The sequence below is a fragment of the Cephus cinctus genome, unplaced genomic scaffold, assembly GCF_000341935.2.
Source record: "Cephus cinctus unplaced genomic scaffold, Ccin1 Ccin1_scaffold0457, whole genome shotgun sequence".
In the NCBI taxonomy this organism is placed as follows: domain Eukaryota; kingdom Metazoa; phylum Arthropoda; class Insecta; order Hymenoptera; family Cephidae; genus Cephus; species Cephus cinctus.
In genome coordinates, this window is record NW_014333134.1 from 632,072 (window position 1) to 652,558 (window position 20,487).

Sequence of the window (20,487 nt, forward strand, 5' to 3'; positions counted from 1 at the left end):
TATTCATTTCATGAAACCTCTGGTAGCCATCCTGAAACTCCGTCTTCTTCTTCTTCTTCTTCAGGACCCTGAGAAGAAAGTCTTCTTCTAGTAGTTCCGGGAGTTTGAGCATTGGTAGGACACCTCCACAATCACCCAGGCTATTACCATCTGCACCACCTTCACCAGCTCTACCGAGATCAGCAAGTACCATCTCATCTTCACGGCCACGAAGTGGTCCAGCTGGTTTACACTCATATACTGGCTCCGCACCACCATCTAGGTAAGAAGGAAATTATTACATTACATTATTAATGTAATAGCAGCCCGAAAAATTTTCTTTTTCTTTTACCTATTTTTTATGTTACATACAGAGCAGTGTCAAGGGTCGATCTGTCCTCTGCGGTGGCTTGTAGCAGCAGCAGCACTAATTTAGCAGCTGTCGGTAGAAGTATACCGGTAACCGGAAGTAATTGGAGACTAAGGGCAGGTTCAGCACCAGCTACTCCAAGAGCAACACCTCCAGTATCTCCACAACATTGGCCAAGAAGAGCCTCTAACAGACAAATTGCCCAGCTGCCAATGCCACCCGAATCACCATCATCGTTGACGTAGCAAAAGGACACGGTTGATCCTATTCCACGATTGACGGAATCACTCTAGGTTACGGAAGAGGCTCCTACAGGAATCTCGGATGAACTTGCTCTACGTACAGTATTAGAGTTAGAATTCTACAGTCGTGGAAAGTCTCTGCATCTCAGTCTGTCTTCTGCTGTAAGAATTATTAGTATGAACAAGTGTTCCATAACATTTGACATTCGTAATATTGGCTGAACAAGAAGATGGCGTCCTGCTTAAGAGAAGCTTGGGAGCTCACGACAATCCTCATGGAGTTTTCAAGGATAGTACACTGGTGGAAAATGTGTCGTCGCCAGGCGATTGAATTTCCTGTTTAGCCGAGTATGATTCAATTACAAATTATAACGAAGTTTGAAAGAATTAAGCTGCCAGTGCGTGTGGCAATTATTGGAAAATGGACAAATTCACTTACAATCAGCCAAACCGATTCAGGCTCAAATCTTTCAATTCGATGACAAAGGTCTCCCTGGATTCCGGTTTTTGGCTTTGATTAGAAAACGACGTGATTTACATTCTCAAAATAAAGTGTTCCTTGAGTGGAAGCTCTCGCGAACACAGTACTCAAAGTATGATTAAGTCATACATGAGGATAAAGATTATCGTATCAAGAATACGTAGTGCTAATTTGATTAATTTCCGGTAACCGTCCAGAATGTCGTTAAGCTTTCAATTTGAAGCCGCGTGTATTTCTCCAATCTGTCATTGTTATTCGGTTAGAAAGGGACATTGTTGCGAGAGATTTAAAAGGATTTTATAAAATTGTTGACAAGAAACTCTATATATAATATATCCACGTTGCATAAGGAAATAAGGAAAGTTATTGTTGTCTGATGCACCAGAAGGAAACAGAAAAGTAACATAATAATAAGAAATTGTCTATGAATAAGTATTAGAGTCTTGAATTGATCTTGCTCGTCAAGACTTTAAAAAATCGATTTAACACGATACGTTACCAAGTACCAAAATGGCTGCAGGACTAAATACCTAAAATACGAATATATTCATGACTCTAACACTCAAATCAGACACCTGCACCCATCATTGATCAGTTTACAGTCTTTCTATCCTATGAAAAAATCATGGAAAGTTTCTTCAATAACACGTTATGCAGGTCATGACGTATATGCATACGACAAGCATGTTTACGGTGCGATCATTCGACAGTATCAAAAAAAATCTATTAACCGTTTCACGAAGAAAAAAAAATACGATAAAGAGTGACAAAAGAAATACTGTCGAAAGATCTTTTCTATTATACACATAGAAATAAGACATTATTACTAACAATATAAACTATTATAACGACGCTCTACTTTTATACAATGTTAATGCAAAATGCTGTAGGTATATAATGCCAAGGCTATTTGTACGAGGACTAAAAATTTAGATAGTCCCGGTGTCGTTGCTCCAATTATTGATCATATAAATATATGCATATACGCGTACAAAGAAAAATATTCAACTGACTCCGGTACTGTCTAGAAAATCGTACCTTATCGATAAGCTAAAGTGGTAGAGTAAATAACGTAGTGGGATGAACTATAAGGTATTTAGATTTTATATGCCTATAGAAGGAAAACGAAAAACAGAAAAAATAACATTTCTCCTTTCTATTCTTCCTATCGCAAGGGCAATCTTATTATCATCATGGCATATTGCTAACGCATATTTTTAAGGTAGAGAAATTCGCAAGACGTGTCATTACGTTGAAGGAGGAGTTCCTCCTTTGATTACGTATGTATTGTATGAATAACGTGAAGCACGAGCTTCTGTTTGTGTATTCACGTTCTACAGCGCAATGCAACTGTATCATGCAAATAATTCAAGAATGAATAACAAAATGTCTCAAGTGGCAACTTGCAAGGCTATAAGCAATAACATATATTTAAGCTATTTGCATTAATCATTAACTGGTAGATTGATTTTCGAGAAGGACGTGTAAAATCGTCTGTTTTATATTGTATTAATTATTGTTATTGCATTGGGTGAATTTATTAAGGTATGAAAGTACGTTTGGCATTTAAGTTTAATTTTTTATTAGTCATTTTTTCAAGTCGAATATTACAAAAGAGGACATAATTAACATTGTGGCTGTGCATTGTGATTTTATGCTATAATGGGTCGCGGTCGTCTTTGACTATTTGATTAATGGTCGTAGTCCTCTTGCGAGTAATTAAAACTTTCTTTAATGCGAAATTGTAAGAATTCTCGTTGAGGCGTTAGTATGCTTTCTTTTTATTGTCTTTTGATTTTTTTATATTCATCTTGTACGAAGACCAGCCGCGATCCGTCAAGGTTTAAAGATGGATATCATTCCTTGTTATCATAATCTGTATAAAGTAATCATAGGTGAACACAGATGCACCAATTAGGTACGTGTGCAGTATTTTTGATACATCTGAATTGATCTGTGATGCGTACTAAATGCAATGCGAATCATATCATTTATGCTTTGTGTAAATTTTCTGTACGAAATGGCTAGCGGTGGTTAAGTCCGCTTTGCCAAAAATTGCACTGCAGAGAAGAGATACAGTCGGTGATTGTCGACAGTGAAAATTTTTAAGTCATAAGGGTCAAAGAGTTGGGAATAAATTAGTAAACGATACTTCGAATAACTTTGCTCTAGATTAGTATTATACTATATTCAGTTTTCTATATCTTGCTTGACGTAGAAAACTGAAAGTGAACGTGGCCGTTTAGTTGATTGAAGGACTTGGGATAAGGATGAATTAAATAAAAGAAATAATATATGATTAGGATACTAATTATTATTTGGATTTGTAAAAGGGAAGAGAAGCAAAACGGTCAGCTGCGAGGACGAAAATATTTTTCTTCAACAGCGGAGCGAAAACGCTCGTTTTCGCTCTGCTCGGGAGAAGCGAAAACGGGCAATTCTCGAATGGGGAAACGTGAAAGATTGAAAAATTGAATAGGAGTGAAGTGACATTTGCCGACCAATCCAACGGCCAGCTACCACCGGGGCAATTGTTTTTTTCACGTCAGCTGTAGGATGCACAGATGTTTCATTGTGATTTCCTAAGTTACCAAACTAACCTGGTTATTTGCACCGACCAAAGAATCACCCGCTACGTGAAAACTCGCGTTCGCTCCGCTTTTGAAGAAAATAGTATGTAAACCGGGAGAGAAAACGGGCGTTTGTGCCTTGTATAAAGTCGAGAACCATTCGACTTCGCCTCGGGAACCTCAACTTTATACGCGGCGCAGAAACGCCCGTTTTCGCTCTCAGTGTACAATATACTATTGAACGAAAATGTTGCGAGCAACGTTTAATTGGAAATACATATATTGCTTTAAGGTGAATAGATGATAGTGGGAAATGAAGAATAAGGTCGAAAGCCGTTCGCAACATTTTCTTCGAAAATATTAATATTGAAGATTGCGAAATATCCCTCCTACACTTCCGATTAGGCACTATGACGTAGATTTTCGAAAATTCTGTACCTGATTGTTGTCTAATATTCTATCATGCGTAATCTAATCTTGAGTTGATGATATGTTTGGACCATACTTTCTTACCACGAATAATGCTGTTCTAATTGGAGATAATTAATGAGAAAAAACTTTGTCTTACGTTATTGGATTAATTAAATGGTCTGCCCATGACTATGTCGCACCAAACATAATAAAAATGTTAATAAATATTTGTTCTATTAATGTAGTTAATGCTTCTTTTCCATCTGTCATTAATTCAACCTACTTTATGTCATCAATTCTTTAACGCAATATGTCAGTTGCTCTTTGTAGTAAATGTTGGAGGGAGGAAGATGTGATAATAAAAAATGGCAAGAGGTGAAATTATGAGTAGAAACAAGAAATATCTTTCTATTTATAGTCTATGGCGTATGTACACTTGCTTTTCAATAAAATTCACGTACGGTGTGGATTAGATGTGTTTGTTTACAGGACAAATAAAGTGATAAATGTTTTTGGGAATGTCTGTAGCTTTAATTATCAATACTTCTTCCGAGCCTCTTCTATGATATCATTTAATTCAAGATTTTGCCAATCTAGGGCAACGTTGTCAAGGTGATTATCAAAATCAACAACGTTACGGTATGCTTCTGTTTTCATTAACAAATACATTGTCTCTGTGAGGCTGTCGTCATCTTCGAAAATTATACTGAAAATAATTAAGGATGTTATAAATTTACCAATTATGCAAATGCTAATTTGTTAATCAATCACATACTTTGACTTGTCTTTCGTTTTCCACTTTCCATCTGAATTTTGTGAGATTCTTAGTGGATTCGATCCCATTCCCAGAGTTATTTCCTTATTATCTATCTATGAAGATAAATTCATCCATTGTCAAATTTATATGATTAACTAGTTAATGCAATAGCTTCTTCTTTGTTAACTTACCACTGCAATCAACGCACCAGGAAAGTTCTCTGCTATTTTGTCAGCTATCCTGTGAGCTGGTTTGTCTGTGCTAAATTTAAAACCAATACAAATGATGTCTACATAAACTTGATACTAGCTAATTAAAATGAAACTATTAAAAATCTAATTACCTCATGTCATTAATATTTTCATTGGCCAGATAATAACCTGCTATTACTAAGCCTTTTCGAGTCGCTAGCTGATCAACCTGCAATGAGTAATTAATTGATAGAAATGTTTTCAAATTGCACTACTAAACTATCATACTCCGATCAAGAATAGGTGAAGCATTATTCCATACATATAATAAATTTCAAATGAGCACATTAGGATTCTAAATTAAGTTAGTTTATCACATTATTACTGGTACATTGTCAATAAACTATTAAATAATTACCAAGGTAAGGGCAACTTCCGCCATAGGTGAAACGTGTAAGCACAAGTGAAACAGTGGAATGGCATCCTCGATCTGTAGTTCTGATGATTTTCCATCTCCCTTCCCTTTCTGTCGGGCCAGTAAGAGACCATTTATTGCACAGTGCGGATACTTTGCCGCGTGCAAAACAATCTTACAGTAAGCACGAGCCGAAAAGTGGACGACTGCCATTTTTACATACAGTCAGTCAATATACTACTACAATTCACACGTCACTCACTGACTGGCAATATGCACTATCCCACGTGATTAAATCCAACCAATTAGAATGACCTCTGGGCGGGGCTTCAATATTGCTATGGTAACGCGACAGCTGATCAGTGTAAATAAACGTAGAAACTTCAATTGACAGATTGTTTTCAATTAATTATCTTGACACATACATGTAGAGTGTAGACGTATAGATTATAGTAGGATTTAAATTACTATTAACTTGTGATGTTTGGATATTTACTGATAAAAATATGAAACTTAGAGAAAAATGTTTATTATATGTATAAGAATGTAGTATCATTGTAGAATTTTTAAAATTATTATTCATTTTATCATCTGTACTTCAATCATCGTAAATTGAAAGTAAGTTTTGATAACGTAATGCATACTCGAGATTCTATATTATTTGCCGACATGGTGTTTGCTAATCAAAACAAATTGTATGTAATAGATGGCTGACTTGTCGGATAAATCAGATGTTGATCCTGAAGAATTGGCCAAGATGGTTGAAGATATGGATGATTTGGATAACGATTTGTTTGGTTCTACATTGAGCAAACCAAAGTCAGGTACCTCCATTCAATCTAAAGAGCCTGACAATCAGATCTTATCTGGTGCTAAGAAGAGGGTAGTATTCCGTGGTTAGTTTCAATGAAAAATATGTATGAATGTTTAATGTAGAATATTAAATAAGTAAATTTGTATACAGATTTCAATGAAGATGATCCACTAGCAGATTTGCTATCCGACGAGGAGACTTTTCAACAAAAATCAAAGCAAGCAGTATCAAAACCAAAGGGTAGTAAGATGGCCGATTTATTTGGACTTAAAAATACAAATCCTACAGAACATGTGAAATCTCCCATAAAACAATCAACGATAAGTAGTTTTTCAAAATCTGAAGAAACAAAACCAAAAACTTTTACTCGAGATCCTGACTGGCTGGGTATAATGGATGAAACACCTTCTTACCACCAGGAATCAAACATACAGAAAGTTGTTCAAAACCCAAAAACTGTGTTTGATTCTAAAAACGACGTGGTCGCAGAATTACCAGATAGACCAACTTCTACGAGTGAAAAAATAAAAAAATCTTCATTGATGGAAGATTTATTCGGAAACAAACCACGTACTACACCATCGAAAGAATTAAATCCTCGCAAGGATCCCATAAGACCAGGAATAGAAACACCAGTAACTCAACCAAGGCAGGAAGCAGCTAAAATCGAATCAAAATCCTTGGGAATTGGATATGCTCCAACCGTATCAGCACCACGAGAACCTCGCCGAGGTAGAAGAGGTTCCGGGGTGATAAACGATCCTCTAGGTATACTTTCTTTGTCGTCCACGCATGTTGAACAGCCTCCTCCTAACGCTACTGAAGTAAGTAAAAGTAAAACTCATCACTTAATCGAATTGCATTAATTAATTTATCAATTTATGGCAGGATGACACGCCCAAGAATAATCAACTGTCGCTTTTAAAAGAAAAGGAGAATATTCTGACGCTTTCTGAAAAAGGAACAAAAGCAGTGAGCAAGGATAGTCTTCCAGAATGGTTGGGAGGACCAAAGAAATCGAAGGAAGAAAAATTAGAAGGTGAAAAACAAACTTTTTTGTCTAATGCAAATCAAAAAGATGATTTGCCAAAGGTTTCTCAACCAGTAGAAAACAGTACACTGTCACAAGACATTCAAAGTGTTCAAGAGCCTGTATTGATTCAGCAATCCAGTTTGGATTACGATAAAATTAATTATCCTGAACATATGTCTCTATTAATGGGAACGCAGTTCGATCAACAGGCGGCGATTATGTCCATGCAACAACAAGAACATGAACTGAGAATAGCCACCACATTGTCTCGGCAGAATGAACAATTAAGTCAACTTTTGGAGAGTCAAAAAAATAGACTGAATGAACAAGAAAGACAGTTTAATATGCTTATCAAGAAACAAATAGATAGGCAGATTTTATTAGAAACGCAAATGAAGATACAGCAAGAACGTATTAATAACCATATTCAGGTAACCATTATCTTTTAATGTTAGCTAGCAATTTTAAGAAGTTATATCTCTAACTATTATCATTTTAATGAGTAGACTCTGATGGCTCAGCCAAATTCTGTGCCAATGACTTTTGTCGTTAACAAAAATCTAAATAATGGCATGAACGAGGAACCAAAGAACAAGGAAGAAGAATCCGAAAGTCTGGTACATAAATTACAAATGGAAAAGTTATATTTAGAGAACACGCTGGAAACTTTGAAAGAGACACATGACAGAGAGATTACGATTATTGAAGAATCCTACAAGTAAATAATATCTCTTTATATCAGCAAAGAATAATAATCGAATTTTTTAAAATATTAATAATTATGTTATTTTAGAAAACAAATAACTATCATGCAGGAAGCAGTGGAAAAACTTGAAATCAGAATGCGACACGACTCCGAAGTAATGGAAGCTGATTACGAGGCTAAAATTGAAAAATTAAAGGAAGAAAAAAGAAATTTGGAATCTGTTTATACGGAGGAGATAGAAAAACTAAAGGTACATATAGAGGGATGTATAATTTTATCTAGGGTGTATAAGTTGGTATTCAAAAAATAAGATTTGACTGGATATACTTCACCCATAAATATGTTCTTGAAAAATTAAACTTTAATTCATTGTTCATCAGAAAGAACACGAGGGATCTCTTAGAGATATTCACGAACGTCATCGTCGTAGCGTTATACTCCTGGAAAAGGAACATGCTGAGACCATAGAAAGTATTAATAAAGCAAAAGAATTGGAACGCCAAGCTATAGGAACTACAAAAAGTTACAGTACAGATTTGACGGCTGTATTAGACAAAGCACAATCTGCCATAGAAGGCATTCAATCGCTACATGATAAAATTCAAGACAAAAATATAGAAACAGAAGAAACGAGAAAAAACTATTTGAATAAACAAGTGGAACACTTAGAACGTATGTTTATTCTTATTTTGAATTTAATTTGCTTAAAATACAACAAATTACAATAAATCAATTTTTTAGTGCTAAAAAAGCAAGTGGAAAAACATGAAAACACACTAAATGCAGAACGCAGTCAGTTAATGGAGGCTGCACAGAAAATGGAGATTGGAGCTATTCGAATGATTTCTGAATTTCAAAAAAGAAGCATAGAAAATAATGAAGCTGAAGAAAGACTCAAGTCTAGAGAACAATCTCTTGTGCGGGACAGAGAATTGTTCAATGAGCAAGTTCAATGGGAGCGGAGCTATTTACAAGTATTAATTAAGTGATCCTATATAAAATATTCTGTTTCTGAAATATAATATATGTTATATAATTTATTTAATCAGGTAATAAAAGAGACATGGCTGAAAGAGCAAGAAAGACAAAATAAATTGATTGCACAAGAGCGAGAAGCTATTGCATCTGAAAAAGCAAAATTGGAAGTAACCAGCAGATTGAAAATTGGATCTGATGATACAGCAAAAGCCGAGGTTTGTCAATTAATGTTTTTATCGGAATAGCTAACAAATTTCTGTTAATTATCGTCAGATTGAAGCTGCTTTGAAAGCCGCGCAGGATGCAGCAGCTAATGCTAATCAGGAAAGACAAAAATGGCGGGAAAGAGTCAGTGAACTTGAATCGCAACGTCAAATATTACGTGAAAAAGAAAGTCAGCTGGTATTACGTGCTAAGGAACTGGAAGATCTTACACAGGTATTTTTTTATTTACATAAAAAATTAGACAATGACACCTATTACGGATATTTAATTACTATAATTTTGGTCTTTGCAGTCTGCATTAGAAAAAAGGGAAGAGGGTCTTAGAGCATTAAGAGAAGCTCGTCGTATTGAAAATCAGAACAAAGAAAAGGCTGCCCAGTGGCAATTACAAATTGAAGCTTTGGCACAGAGAGAGAATAAGCTTGCAACCGACAAGCTTGCATTGGCAAGGTAAATTTATAAATATGCAGTTTAGTACAAATTTTATAAATGAAAAATCTATTTTTGTAAAAGGGAGCGACTGGCCATACGAGTGAACCAAGCAGAAAGACCAGAAAAAGATGTTGAACGAAGTGGTACATCTTATAAGCATGTGGATGAATCTTATTTATCTGCATTGTCACATAATACGCAAGTCTCAACACACTTTAAAGTAAGTATAAGTAATTTTTACTTACCTATAAATGTTACGTTATTTAGCTGTATTCACTTCACACAGGATATTTTATTTTCAGGATGTTGTCGATCCTCACTTGATACTGCTCAAGTTAAATCTGGACAATAAATTAGAAACAGGCAATGAATACCTTTCTGTGATGAACAGTGTGAATCGATGAAATGAAAGAACTAGTATAGGAAATAAACATTCTTTAATTAGTTTTTTATGTATAAATATACAAAATACTGGAATAGAATAAAAATAATTTCTTACGTAATTTTAATAAATTGAACCATTTAATTCTAGATTTGATCCATCCAAGTTTAAGATGGATTCATCCAAATCATCTAAAACAACAAATAGTGCATATGATTATTTAATTTTCAGTCATTTTTGTAATTAAAGTGGTGCATGTAATAACTTTATATCATACCGTTACAAGTAACGTAACAATCTTTAAGAACATCAATATTGTTCTTGACTGTTTCAACTTGATCAATTTGAGTCTTTGCCTTGTTTAGATTCACGCTTATTGCCTCGCCACAGAGTTTCTGTTGATATCAAATTAGAAATAAGAGCAATTTTCTAAAATATGTGATAAAATGTAACCAGCTACTATACTTACTACATTCTCACATAGTTTGGTAACAAAGTTATCATCTATAACTGTATGCGGCTTACACATCTCAGGCATATCATTGATAAACTGAATTGCATCTGCGACAAGATTGACAGTCTGTCTGCAAATCACATTTTGCATTATATGAAGAAAAGTTTCATTGGTTCAAAAAACATAATGTTACATACTGTTGATACTTGTGTGAAATGGGCAGACCGTCAACACCTTCTGAATTCTGTAAAATCCTATGTATAGCATGTTTCTGTCCCATCAAATCATTCAGATTCTTGGCAATACTTTCTATAAGTTGAGTTCTCTTTTCTAAAATACAAAAACTATTAAAAACTCCTTCACCTAATTATAAAATTGAAATAAGACTTCAACTTGCCTTTCAAAGCTTGAGATGTTTTCAGCATATTCTTGTACTCCTGACTCTGCCGAATCTCAGCATTTTGACCAATTTTCTTAGAAAGATTACGAGCTTCGCGCAACAGCGCTATCACCTCTAATTCCTTTTCCATTAATAAAGCAAAGTATTACACTAAATTGAATACAATAAAATGCACTGTTTAACATAAATACGTTCTACTATGTATAACCTGCTCCAAAAACCATTTATTTTGTAATACGCAGTAATAACTATTTATAGCATAGTTTTCTATATGCAATATATTCTTTGATGAATCTTCATATTGGAAAAAAAACTATATCTATTTTAATTCAGCATAACGTAAGACATTTACACGTTTTTAAACAAGTATCTGACAGATTTCAAATTACACTTTATGGTAGCGTTTGTAACCGTACGACGATTAATGATGGCGTCCGTTGGAAACTTTTGCCGCCTTTATGTGAAATGGCAACAAGGTTCAGAGTACTACGTTCAGAAACTGGAATAGAAAGTATTCTGGTATCGTTCTATCTTCCTCGTAATAACGCTAGTAGAAAAAGATGCAGCATGAAAAATTATCTGGACTAAGGTTTCCGAACGCATCGCTGTAGGTTGTAGCATGATTTTCGCTATGAACTATAATGTAAAAGTTGAAAGAGATGTTTGATATTTTTAGTTTTTTGTGAAAACATGTCTCATTTCTTATTTTGCTAAACAATCATTTTTGTTGTATCTGACGTTCTCGTTCTCATTCAAAATAACATGCAATAATAATTTATTATGTCAAACAATACGCAATCATGTATCACCCATGTAATCTTAACTTGCTTGTAGTGTATTCAACCTCAATATATTATTTATTATGAATTTATGGTAGTGAAATTATATCTCCTAAAAGAGTCGTATTAATTGCGCTTATACAACATGAATGTCACCAGTAAGTATTGTAATTTTTATCTTTATACAAATTGGTATGTTCTTTACCCAGTCATATTTTGTAGAATTACTGAAAAGGAAACGTTGGGCACAACGCGTTGGGAATGTTAAAGTACTGGCAGAAGTTGTTAAGGAATTGGGTGATATATACTTTGAGACAGAAAGACTGGAGGAGGCATTGCAGGAATATATGGAACAGCTGGAGCTTTGTGAAACTTTGAATGATAAGTTGAACTGTGCCGTTGCTCATAGAATGATAGGTGAAGTCTATGTGAAACTTGGAGATTATGAGCAAGCGTTGGTTCATCAAAATCTTTACCTAGGTAATATTCGTTGAAATTTCTAATTATTGTACTTCTTTACCAAATAAGAATAATGATAACTCTTTTATTGGACAGAACAGATGGAGCTCAAGAAACAGAAAATCTATTGGAACAACAACGTGCCTATGCCACATTGGGTAGAATATACTTTTGTTTGGCAGAGAGTTTGCCAGAAGGAAACGACAACAAACAAGAAGCATTATTAAGTTCAAAAAAAGCATACACAAAAAGCATTCGAATATGTCAAAAGTAAGCATCACTTCCATTTACTGTTCTATTTACAATTTTAATCAGATCTTAATACCATTACTCTATTCATAGATTAGAGGATACCGATATAAAAATGGAAGAAATTATGTTAATGAGAGCACGACTCCTTTTAAATCTTGGTCTCATACTAGAAGGCCAAGGAGAGCAGAATAAGGGTATCAAGTTAATTGAAAATGCAGCAGAGCTATGTACAATTCACAAATTTCATGAAGACCTGCATAGAACTCACATTGCCTTAGGGGCCCTTTACGAACGACAGGGAAATATAGAACTGGCTATAGAATATATAGATAAGGCAATCAACACGATCGATCCAATAATGAAAGCTGAAGCGAGCTTAACGAAAGCTGAGATTTTATTAAGAATAGGAAAATGGCAAGAAGCCAGAAAAATTCTAGTGAGCCTTTACACGTCCAATATACAAGCCGAAACAATCCGACAACAAATTGACAAACTGTTACGAATCGGTATCTCATCAAATTTTTTAAATATTCAACTATTTTAACTATATCCCAAGAGGAGTATTTATTCATAGTCTGTCTTTTATCCTTGTTCTTAGCTGTGACTTTGTGCAGGACTGAGGAAAGTCTCGACGTAGAGGTTGACGTGAAGACTAGACAAAAGCACTACGAAGTCTTGGGCGATGCTGCGGTAGCTGCAAAGGCCTATGAAAAAGCTATTGACTACTATCGCGAGATGCTCGCCTGTGCAGAACGTACTGGAGAGGACGTTAGTGCTGCACTGGTGAGTTTGTCGAGAACATTGCGCGATGCTGGTCGTTGTGCCGAAGCTGTAATATTTGCACGTCGTGAACTAGAGCTCTGTTCCACATCTCGTGAGATGTGCCAATCAGCCCTTTACCTGGCCGAGATTCTTACAGCTGCGAATTTTCCTGATTCCGAAATCAGAGAAGCGTATGAATTAGCCAGGTCTGAAGCAAAAAAATGTGATAGTCCACAACAAGAAGCAACCGTCCTCAAGGAAATCCTGGAGTACTTGGTGAAAACGGAGAAACTCGATGAGGCAGAAGACTTGAAACTAAAATTGAATCTACTAGATGTGAAATGCGAATCCGATAGCGAAGATGAACCAGAGACTCCAGATATTGGCCTTGATATCTGTTTGGAAGACCTCTCCGATGTGGAGGATCAGCTGCCTAAGAATACTAACTCCAGGAACAATCGACGTCTGCAAAGAGGAATTGTTGTCAAGAGAAATGAAAAAGGAGAAACGCAGCTTCACGTAGCTTGTATAAACGGCAATGTCACTAACGTTGAGAAACTCCTAGAAGGAGGTCATCCTACTAATGTCAAGGATAACTGCGGATGGACCCCATTACACGAAGCAGCTAATCACGGCCATATAGAGATCGCTGAATTGCTTCTCAAAGCTGGTGCTGATGTAAACGATCCCGGAGGAGCTTTGTGTTGCGGTGTAACGCCACTTCATGATGCAGCTGTCTGTGGCAATTTTTCCATGATGTCTCTTCTCCTGAAACACAACGCGGATGCCTCCCTTAGAACTACCCAAGGAGAGACTGTCCTGGACTGTCTAGTAGGCTGGAGAAACCGCGTCGAGGACTTGTCACCTAGTGAACAAGCGGAGTATGAAAAATTAAAGAAAAAATTATCTGTCATAGTGCCACCCAGTTCTGAACGACCTGATACAGTATCCACAAGCTCTAAGTCGGCATGGCATGAATTGCTTGACGAGGAACAAGAAGAGGAGTATGAGAGGCCCAAAAAAATATCTGCTGGAGAAGATTACAAGAGGACCATTGCCAATTTAAGGAATAGAGGTGGTGTTACAGCAATGGCAAGTAGACCCTCAGAAACTCAGAAGATAACAGCACCGCTGCTTGATAGTGAACAATTGCTGATCGATGACTGGCTGGAAGATGACATGAGGGAAGAAAGTACATCACGGACACACTATTCTGACAATTTACCGAACTTCTCTAAAAGAAAGTCCAGCAATTCTATTTCAGATCAGGATAAAAACACGAAGAGGCAGAGACTCGAGTCTGAAGATAGTAATGATGCTGTTTCCTTGCTCGATGATAACAGTTGTGATAGCAATAGCAGTGAAATCGTTAGTATTTCCAATCGAACAAAGAGACCTGGTAAAAATCGTAGCAGACAAGTATCATTGTTGACTGCTGGTTTTACCAGGGACTCCACTTCTCGTACTCCATCACCAATGACGTCTTCTACCTCTCAACATTTACCACAACAATCATCCCGATCAGTCCTGATCAATCTTCAAGTATCAGTTGACCATAAGATATTTGATATGAAGATAAAACTTCCTGAACAAGAAAATAAAACAATAGCGAACATCACAGATGATATTAAGAAGAAATTCGAGGACTGCACAGGCTGTCAGGTCAATATGAATTTAACAACAATAAATGGAGATTCTCTATCTCCTGATGCTACTATGGATAGTTTGATAGCAAATGGAAACACCTTTGTGTTAAAAAGTCAAGTAATTGATATGCAGATACCACCCATTGTTGAGAGATACAAAGTTGTCTGTTCGACTCTAAATATAGGTATGCGCGTTAACATATTACTGAGTGTTATTAGTAATGATAAAATCTTGTCGAATGTAAAGAAGTTAATAATCAATCACTACTATGATTTTTATCCTTCCAGGTGTACAGGACTCGATGATTAAGTGTCTAAGAATTTGTGAGAATACATCAACGGTTCGTCTCAATCCAAACGAAACTTTGCCAGAGGAACTGACACCATTTTTAAAAAGTTTAGAATACCAAAAGCCACTTCAAGTACTCCATCTGTCAGGAATAACTCTTTTTCACTTTGGTGATCTTCTAAACAGTTCGCTGATGCAACTGATCTCTCTACAAGAGTTACACATGAGAGGATGTGATATAGATTACAATTGTTTATTTCAAATTGATAAGTTACCTTTGCAACTGAAAATCCTGGATTTGAGTTACAATATTTTGGGCTCTGAGAGTGAAGGTAAACTTTACCAATTATTAGCTCCATTAAAGTGCCTTCAAACATTAAATCTATGTTCTTGCGAGCTGCAAGATCTGCCATACGCCATTACTAGTAACGCTCTTGTCAACCTTGACGTATCTTGGAATAATCTTGGGGGTGAGGGTGTAGACAAATTTTTACAGCGTCAAATGCTGAGTCTAAATTTGTCTAATACTCTGGAACGGAACAAATCACCTGTGATTACTGTACTCTTGAATAACTTTGCGACATCTCTTTACACTTTGGAATCTCTTGAATTGGCTTGTTGTCATATTCAAGATTCCGATGTTGACAATATTTTGTCAAAATGTCCTAACCTCGCTAGACTTGTACTTAATGGTAATTCTAATTTAACAAAATGCTCAGTAATTGCTGCCCTAAAGCACGTGCCTACTTTGACTTACATCGATATTAGTGGATGTACAGAGATTTCTGATGAGCCAGAACCGGAAGTAACTATACAAAATCCAGAAGTATGTACCTTGATGATTAGTATGGAACCAAAAGTACAAAGCTCTTGGTTAGTATTATGGAAGGATAGTGGAATTGTTAAAAGTTTGCCTTACAATGTCGCTATCTTTAAGTCTATCTTGTAAATCTGTCATCTGTTCATCGTGTTTTAGGAATAGTTTTGATACAGTTGCTTAGAAATAGTGACACAATATAAATTATCTTAAACTTTTACTTTAACGTTATGTTGTACATTCTATTTCCAATTTTACAATGTATACTGTCAACGTGCACACAATTCTCATCCGAATTTGTAGCCCAGAAATTGTTAAGACTGTTGGTTAGAGATGGAAGTAGAGAATTCAGACGTTCCTCTTTGTCTCCAAGACACCACAAGAAACTGGCATGATACGAAGCTTCCTGAATAACAAATCATATAGGATCTTTTTTTTCTTATAACAAATTTCAGTGTCGTATTTTAAAAAGTTACAAGCTATTTATTGGCTAAGTTTTTTAAACAATCATTTTACAGTTACACATATATCCCAGTGGTAACGTACCTTGTTAAATTATATTGTAACTGTTATGTAATTAATAAACAATCAATATTTTATGTTACACGATTATTTAAACTACTTAAATCGTCATTATAAAAGGAATTAGATCTTTATTTTATACAATGAGTATTTACCTCATAAAATGGTGGTAGTTGATACTCGGCAAGTAATTTATTAAATGCTTTTGTCAAGTGGTCCAATGTTCCATTATCACTTCTACAGCATATTCCAAGAAATGTTCGTGTTCTGTCATCGTTGCAATATGCTTTTACATCTGTGAATTCCACTGAGAACTGGCTTATGTTCTGACAGATATTTTTCACAGCATCAATGAATGAATCAATCCAATGAAACTTAAGGGTCACAGTACGAGTTAAACTAATATGAAAATGATCAAAGATCACACTATCTTCTATCGATATTAGTGATTTAATTGATTCCATCCATACTTTCATAGAATCGCTTGGAGCATCTAAACATTACAAAATTGTAGTATTGTCTGTTATATTCCTGAAACTTTAAAGTTTATCTTTTACCCCGATTTACATACAATTAATGTAAACTAACGTTGCCCAGTTACCACGTTCATGTTTGAATGATCGTATCCTTCCATCATGTAAAGAAGGATCATCGATTACTTCCTCATGATGCGAAACACCTTTCCATTCAACAATACTTAATGGAAGTGGTAAACTAAAATATAAAACATACTTAATACTGTATTATAAACAATGACACTTGCCATATACAAACTAAACACCTCCATATTAATTTGGCTGATGAATTTTATTCTGTCAACATAACATAACCTTACAATTATATATTTACCTTCCTTCCGCCTTTTTGGTTTCAAAATTTGGAATATCATTATTTTCTACTTCGCCATCCGAGTCTGATGAATATGTAGCTATCAAACTTAAACCAGACATCATTAATAAATCATATTTATCAAAAACTATAATTCTATAACCACTGCGGGAAAAAGTAATGTGAGACTAGAGAGCCAATCACAACAAAACTTATAACCAGAAATAGGCAGAAGGGGAAGCACAAGTTGTGTTCTTTTTTTCGGATACTTCGTTATATCTCCATAGGAAGTGATAAGGAGCAATTGTCAGATAGTCTTAAATCACCCGTTTTCACAATTCTATAGGGAATATTTGAAATTTCAATAAAAATATTGAATTTCAGATTATCATAATTGTTACAACATTCCATCACAGGAAAAAATGGTTGGTTATAGATACCCAGTAAATAAAAGTATAGCCTTAATGATTTTAATTTATTGTAATCATGTAAGTTTACAAACAGGAGCATTTACAATCATAATGTCCTATTTTATGGTAGAGAATTTACTAAATGGAGGGTGGGTGTTACATAACCAACCCAAATATATTAGATGCGTCCAGGAAATCTGCCTTCCGCAATTTGTTCATTCCACTTTTCAATCCAGGAGTTTGGGCAAAGGGACTCGTATACATTCTTGAAGTACTGGCACGCGTCATATTTCTCTCCACGTACTTTTGAACAGCGTTGAAAATCCAGGAAATTTTGGTAGCAATTCCTGTTTCATATTTATTTGAATTAGAATCATCTTTTCAACTTGCTTTCTGATTTAATTTTTTTAAATACTAACAACGTAAAATGATTCAAACGACACACAGAATTTTTTTTAGACGGATCAGGATACAAACTCAGTAAAAAATGAGAAAGTCATTCGCTTGATGATTACCTGGTTTGATTCTGGTTTGGAAACCTTGGGTCAAAAGGTGCTGTTCGGATGTCTTCAACTTTTTTCGGCTCAACGACAAATGGCATGGTTGCAATATAGCGTGCTGCTCAACAAGTTATACAAACGTTACTTAATTTCTGTAATACAATAGAATTTTGTGGAAGACGCATTAATTGCATTTTCCCACCCTCTTGCAAGAAGTAATCTCTACGCTTGTCTCTCGCTCTCGTCCACTTGTCTCTCTTATATAGTATGATATCACTTAAACACTAAACACAGTTGTTATCCTCTTGCTTGTTTCTCTTTACCACCTTCGTACTCTAGAGATTGATCATTTAACACTGTAGTACAGTTATTGGGAACAAGGCAAAAAATTAAATCCACGTGTCCCCTAATAGGAAAAGAATGACGATGAAAGACTTTGGAAAAAAAGGGACTGGTTATTTGACCAGCGGTCTGGTATTGTCCTCTTCCTGGCAACAGACTTCTCTATATTTCTTAACCTCTGCCATGTACAACGACCACGCATCCTTGGGTTGCTCTGCTGTTTGTTCCGTCTTTGGCTTTGCTACCATTCCAGTTTTAAGAATCCTACCACCGCGTCTTTTGCCAACCATCAATGGGGGTGGAGCTACAGGTTTCTCTTCCAAGACCGATGTTGCTGGCTTTTGTGAAGGTTGCATTTGCTCTTGCATTTTCTTAAACATCTCCATAAAACTGCCATCGTTCTTGAAAGCATTAGGCTGTGGAGGAACTACTGGTTGTGGAACTCTCATCTCCGTAGAATCTTCAGGTGTATCAGATTCATAGGAAGGTGCTCTATGATGTCTTCTGCTCTCTCTGTATCTGTGCCTGTCTCGACTCTTATTGCGACTACGACTACGTCTTCTATCCCTAGATCGTGATCTTCCACGCGACCTCGATCGCGATCTATCCCGTCTTGAATACTTTCGTGATCTCTCCTTATCCCGGTCACGATCTTTGTTGTCTCTGTCGCTTGAACGCGAACGTCTATGGGATGAACGTGCTGGTGACGATCTGGAATCGCTGCGCCTTCGTCGGCGTCTCTCCTGAGGTGAGTCGTTACGTGAAGATCTGCCAGTTCTGTAGTCAGGAGGTGACTGCGATCGTCGAGACGATGTTCTGCTTTTGTAGTTCTCGTGCGTGGTGAAGCTTGTGCTATACGAAGGAGGTGAAGGTGGCACAGGCGATGAGTCTGAGTTTGACCTGGGGCCACGATCGTGTCGTTTTGAATCCATGCTGGCTGGCTCTGTTACCTCGCTGGCCAGGCTGGATGGACAGAGACGGACACCTATAAGGATAGAAACTGCCTTCTATAAGTACACAGTCCAGTTCGACAAATCACACCATTACCAACTGGCATTTAATACACGTTCTCAAGAGACAAGCAGACTTAGAGCGAGAGATCGAAACATATTAACTAAGAGATATATATGACTAACATTAGACAAAATCATGGAGTGTTATTCAACGTCTTGAGGCATTGACTAACTTATCAAGAATTGTTCATATTAATGTATACATTTTACATATCAGAACAACGAATGGATCTGACTTCTTACAAGGTCTTGTGTCAAAGCCTGGTATAAGAATAAATATTAATCATATAATTATCAATCTCATTGAATATTTTACAAACTATTTCAAATGTAGAAACAATGGATTGGAACATTACTACGTTGGCTTTAACACAAAACTGTGGCAATCATACTTAATCAACATTATGAAAATTATATTGACAAAGTACATAAAGAAGAAAGTTTCTCTCGAATAATCGAATGTAGCACAGAAATAAAGAAATGATTAAAACTATTGAAGACTGATGAGTTATGCAGGCGTCCTTGATTCGACGAATTATTCGAAACCCAAAGTTCAATCGATATTTCGTGAAGCAAATCATAACATTTTCTTCTCGAAATATCAAAGGACAATCACGTGGATGAGAAAACAGATTATATCATTTAGAAAAGTTTTCTCCAGTGGACGTTTTGGTCGATACAGGTGCGCAAAATTTTCAGAGTATGGTCTCGCCCGAATACTCCCAAAGAACTTGCTATGACCAAAAACCATTTTGCTCAGAGACACGCACAATCATCCACGAGTACCTGGTTTACTCAAAAGCCCTGAAGGCCACTTAATTCTTCTAAACTATTCAAATTATTTCTATATGTAATACCTGATTCTGTCTTGTAGTGAAAACAAAATGGCCACTAAGAAAAACTAGACCAGAAGACTCGTTACGTCATGCACACGAAAACTAGAGAACTTCAGATATCGTACTCAATCGTACTGTTCCTCTGGCAGGCAGCGCGTAAGGTTTAAAGGCGAATTTGCAACGGGCGACCTC

General features: G+C 36.0%; 7 protein-coding genes across 14 annotated transcripts in view; 3 read left to right on the top strand and 4 right to left on the bottom strand.

The window, feature by feature from the left end:
- LOC107267747 (dual specificity protein phosphatase 15) overlaps positions 1 to 4,297 on the top strand; it is a 15,785-nt gene extending 11,488 nt beyond the window's left edge. For all 4 annotated transcript variants that reach the window (XM_025085156.1, XM_015739770.2, XM_025085159.1 and 1 more), the window contains 2 exons: positions 65 to 262; positions 354 to 4,297. In XM_025085156.1, the coding sequence (XP_024940924.1) occupies positions 65 to 262; positions 354 to 594 (439 nt within the window). In that variant the 3' untranslated portion in view covers positions 595 to 4,297. The remainder of the gene's footprint in view (positions 1 to 64; positions 263 to 353) is intronic.
- A 137-nt stretch (positions 4,298 to 4,434) lies between these two features.
- LOC107267749 (ER membrane protein complex subunit 8/9 homolog) lies at positions 4,435 to 5,687 on the bottom strand. Its single transcript, XM_015739792.2, has 5 exons — positions 5,420 to 5,687; positions 5,154 to 5,230; positions 5,002 to 5,071; positions 4,829 to 4,923; positions 4,435 to 4,759 (listed from the first exon to the last, which is right to left on the bottom strand). The coding sequence occupies exons 1-5, from the start codon at positions 5,627 to 5,629 to the stop codon at positions 4,591 to 4,593; spliced, it is 621 nt and encodes a 206-aa protein (XP_015595278.1). The 5' UTR covers positions 5,630 to 5,687; the 3' UTR covers positions 4,435 to 4,590.
- LOC107267744 (fas-binding factor 1) lies at positions 5,676 to 10,093 on the top strand. The gene is made up of 13 exons (XM_015739768.2): positions 5,676 to 5,759; positions 6,123 to 6,312; positions 6,381 to 7,054; positions 7,119 to 7,694; positions 7,770 to 7,981; positions 8,057 to 8,219; positions 8,350 to 8,641; positions 8,711 to 8,943; positions 9,019 to 9,162; positions 9,221 to 9,385; positions 9,465 to 9,622; positions 9,686 to 9,824; positions 9,907 to 10,093. The coding sequence occupies exons 1-13, from the start codon at positions 5,727 to 5,729 to the stop codon at positions 10,006 to 10,008; spliced, it is 3,081 nt and encodes a 1,026-aa protein (XP_015595254.1). The 5' UTR covers positions 5,676 to 5,726; the 3' UTR covers positions 10,009 to 10,093.
- LOC107267750 lies at positions 9,889 to 11,313 on the bottom strand. Of its 3 annotated transcripts, none has more exons than XM_015739794.2 (6): positions 10,838 to 11,313; positions 10,638 to 10,770; positions 10,456 to 10,570; positions 10,264 to 10,381; positions 10,104 to 10,177; positions 9,889 to 10,018 (listed from the first exon to the last, which is right to left on the bottom strand). In XM_015739794.2, the coding sequence occupies exons 1-5, from the start codon at positions 10,968 to 10,970 to the stop codon at positions 10,110 to 10,112; spliced, it is 567 nt and encodes a 188-aa protein (XP_015595280.1). In that variant the 5' UTR covers positions 10,971 to 11,313; the 3' UTR covers positions 9,889 to 10,018; positions 10,104 to 10,109. The 3 variants fall into 3 exon arrangements, with proteins under 3 accessions (XP_015595280.1, XP_024940936.1, XP_015595279.1); XM_025085168.1 differs by having other exon boundaries at positions 9,907 to 9,945; XM_015739793.2 differs by lacking the exon at positions 9,889 to 10,018 and having other exon boundaries at positions 10,025 to 10,177.
- Positions 11,314 to 11,323: 10 nt separating this feature from the next.
- Positions 11,324 to 16,448, top strand: LOC107267743 (tonsoku-like protein). The gene is made up of 6 exons (XM_015739767.2): positions 11,324 to 11,777; positions 11,842 to 12,099; positions 12,180 to 12,348; positions 12,421 to 12,836; positions 12,929 to 14,923; positions 15,027 to 16,448. The coding sequence occupies exons 1-6, from the start codon at positions 11,765 to 11,767 to the stop codon at positions 15,974 to 15,976; spliced, it is 3,801 nt and encodes a 1,266-aa protein (XP_015595253.1). The 5' UTR covers positions 11,324 to 11,764; the 3' UTR covers positions 15,977 to 16,448.
- Positions 16,045 to 17,523, bottom strand: LOC107267752 (U6 snRNA phosphodiesterase). The gene is made up of 4 exons (XM_025085167.1): positions 17,216 to 17,523; positions 16,938 to 17,080; positions 16,522 to 16,859; positions 16,045 to 16,250 (listed from the first exon to the last, which is right to left on the bottom strand). Exons 1-4 carry the CDS (start codon positions 17,317 to 17,319, stop codon positions 16,062 to 16,064), a joined length of 774 nt encoding a protein of 257 aa, XP_024940935.1. The 5' UTR covers positions 17,320 to 17,523; the 3' UTR covers positions 16,045 to 16,061.
- A 127-nt stretch (positions 17,524 to 17,650) lies between these two features.
- Positions 17,651 to 20,466, bottom strand: LOC107267753 (cytochrome c oxidase subunit 6B2). Of its 3 annotated transcripts, XM_015739799.2 has the most exons (3): positions 20,317 to 20,466; positions 18,120 to 18,222; positions 17,651 to 17,951 (listed from the first exon to the last, which is right to left on the bottom strand). In XM_015739799.2, the coding sequence occupies exons 2-3, from the start codon at positions 18,203 to 18,205 to the stop codon at positions 17,783 to 17,785; spliced, it is 255 nt and encodes an 84-aa protein (XP_015595285.1). In that variant the 5' UTR covers positions 18,206 to 18,222; positions 20,317 to 20,466; the 3' UTR covers positions 17,651 to 17,782. The 3 variants fall into 3 exon arrangements, with proteins under 3 accessions (XP_015595285.1, XP_024940931.1, XP_024940932.1); XM_025085163.1 differs by lacking the exons at positions 17,651 to 17,951; positions 18,120 to 18,222 and adding an exon at positions 18,229 to 19,446 and having other exon boundaries at positions 20,317 to 20,457; XM_025085164.1 differs by lacking the exons at positions 17,651 to 17,951; positions 18,120 to 18,222 and adding an exon at positions 18,229 to 19,431 and having other exon boundaries at positions 20,317 to 20,454.
- Between the last annotated feature and the right edge of the window lie 21 nt (positions 20,467 to 20,487).

Excerpts from the sequence above, each read along its gene's own strand:
- LOC107267749 (XM_015739792.2), bottom strand. The coding sequence starts at position 5,629 with ATGGCAGTCGTCCACTTTTCGGCTCGTGCTTACTGTAAGATTGTTTTG. Across the intron at positions 4,924-5,001 it reads CTGGTGCGTTGATTGCAGTG|ATAGATAATAAGGAAATAAC; the intron begins GTAAGTTAACAA and ends TTATCTTCATAG. Across the intron at positions 4,760-4,828 it reads AAAACGAAAGACAAGTCAAA|TATAATTTTCGAAGATGACG; the intron begins GTATGTGATTGA and ends AATTATTTTCAG.
- LOC107267744 (XM_015739768.2), top strand. The coding sequence starts at position 5,727 with ATGACCTCTGGGCGGGGCTTCAATATTGCTATG. Across the intron at positions 7,982-8,056 it reads ATTATTGAAGAATCCTACAA|AAAACAAATAACTATCATGC; the intron begins GTAAATAATATC and ends ATGTTATTTTAG. Across the intron at positions 8,642-8,710 it reads ACAAGTGGAACACTTAGAAC|TGCTAAAAAAGCAAGTGGAA; the intron begins GTATGTTTATTC and ends TCAATTTTTTAG.
- LOC107267750 (XM_015739794.2), bottom strand. The coding sequence starts at position 10,970 with ATGGAAAAGGAATTAGAGGTGATAGCGCTGTTGCGCGAAGCTCGTAAT. Across the intron at positions 10,571-10,637 it reads ATTTCACACAAGTATCAACA|ACAGACTGTCAATCTTGTCG; the intron begins GTATGTAACATT and ends TGTGATTTGCAG. Across the intron at positions 10,382-10,455 it reads CCAAACTATGTGAGAATGTA|AAACTCTGTGGCGAGGCAAT; the intron begins GTAAGTATAGTA and ends TGATATCAACAG.
- LOC107267743 (XM_015739767.2), top strand. Across the intron at positions 12,100-12,179 it reads TCATCAAAATCTTTACCTAG|ATGGAGCTCAAGAAACAGAA; the intron begins GTAATATTCGTT and ends TGGACAGAACAG. Across the intron at positions 12,837-12,928 it reads TGACAAACTGTTACGAATCG|CTGTGACTTTGTGCAGGACT; the intron begins GTATCTCATCAA and ends CCTTGTTCTTAG.
- LOC107267752 (XM_025085167.1), bottom strand. The coding sequence starts at position 17,319 with ATGATGTCTGGTTTAAGTTTGATAGCTACATATTCATCAGACTCGGAT. Across the intron at positions 16,860-16,937 it reads AACGTTAGTTTACATTAATT|ATGCTCCAAGCGATTCTATG; the intron begins GTATGTAAATCG and ends TGTAATGTTTAG. Across the intron at positions 16,251-16,521 it reads AACTACCACCATTTTATGAG|GAAGCTTCGTATCATGCCAG; the intron begins GTAAATACTCAT and ends TTTGTTATTCAG.
- LOC107267753 (XM_025085163.1), bottom strand. The coding sequence starts at position 19,378 with ATGGATTCAAAACGACACGATCGTGGCCCCAGGTCAAACTCAGACTCA.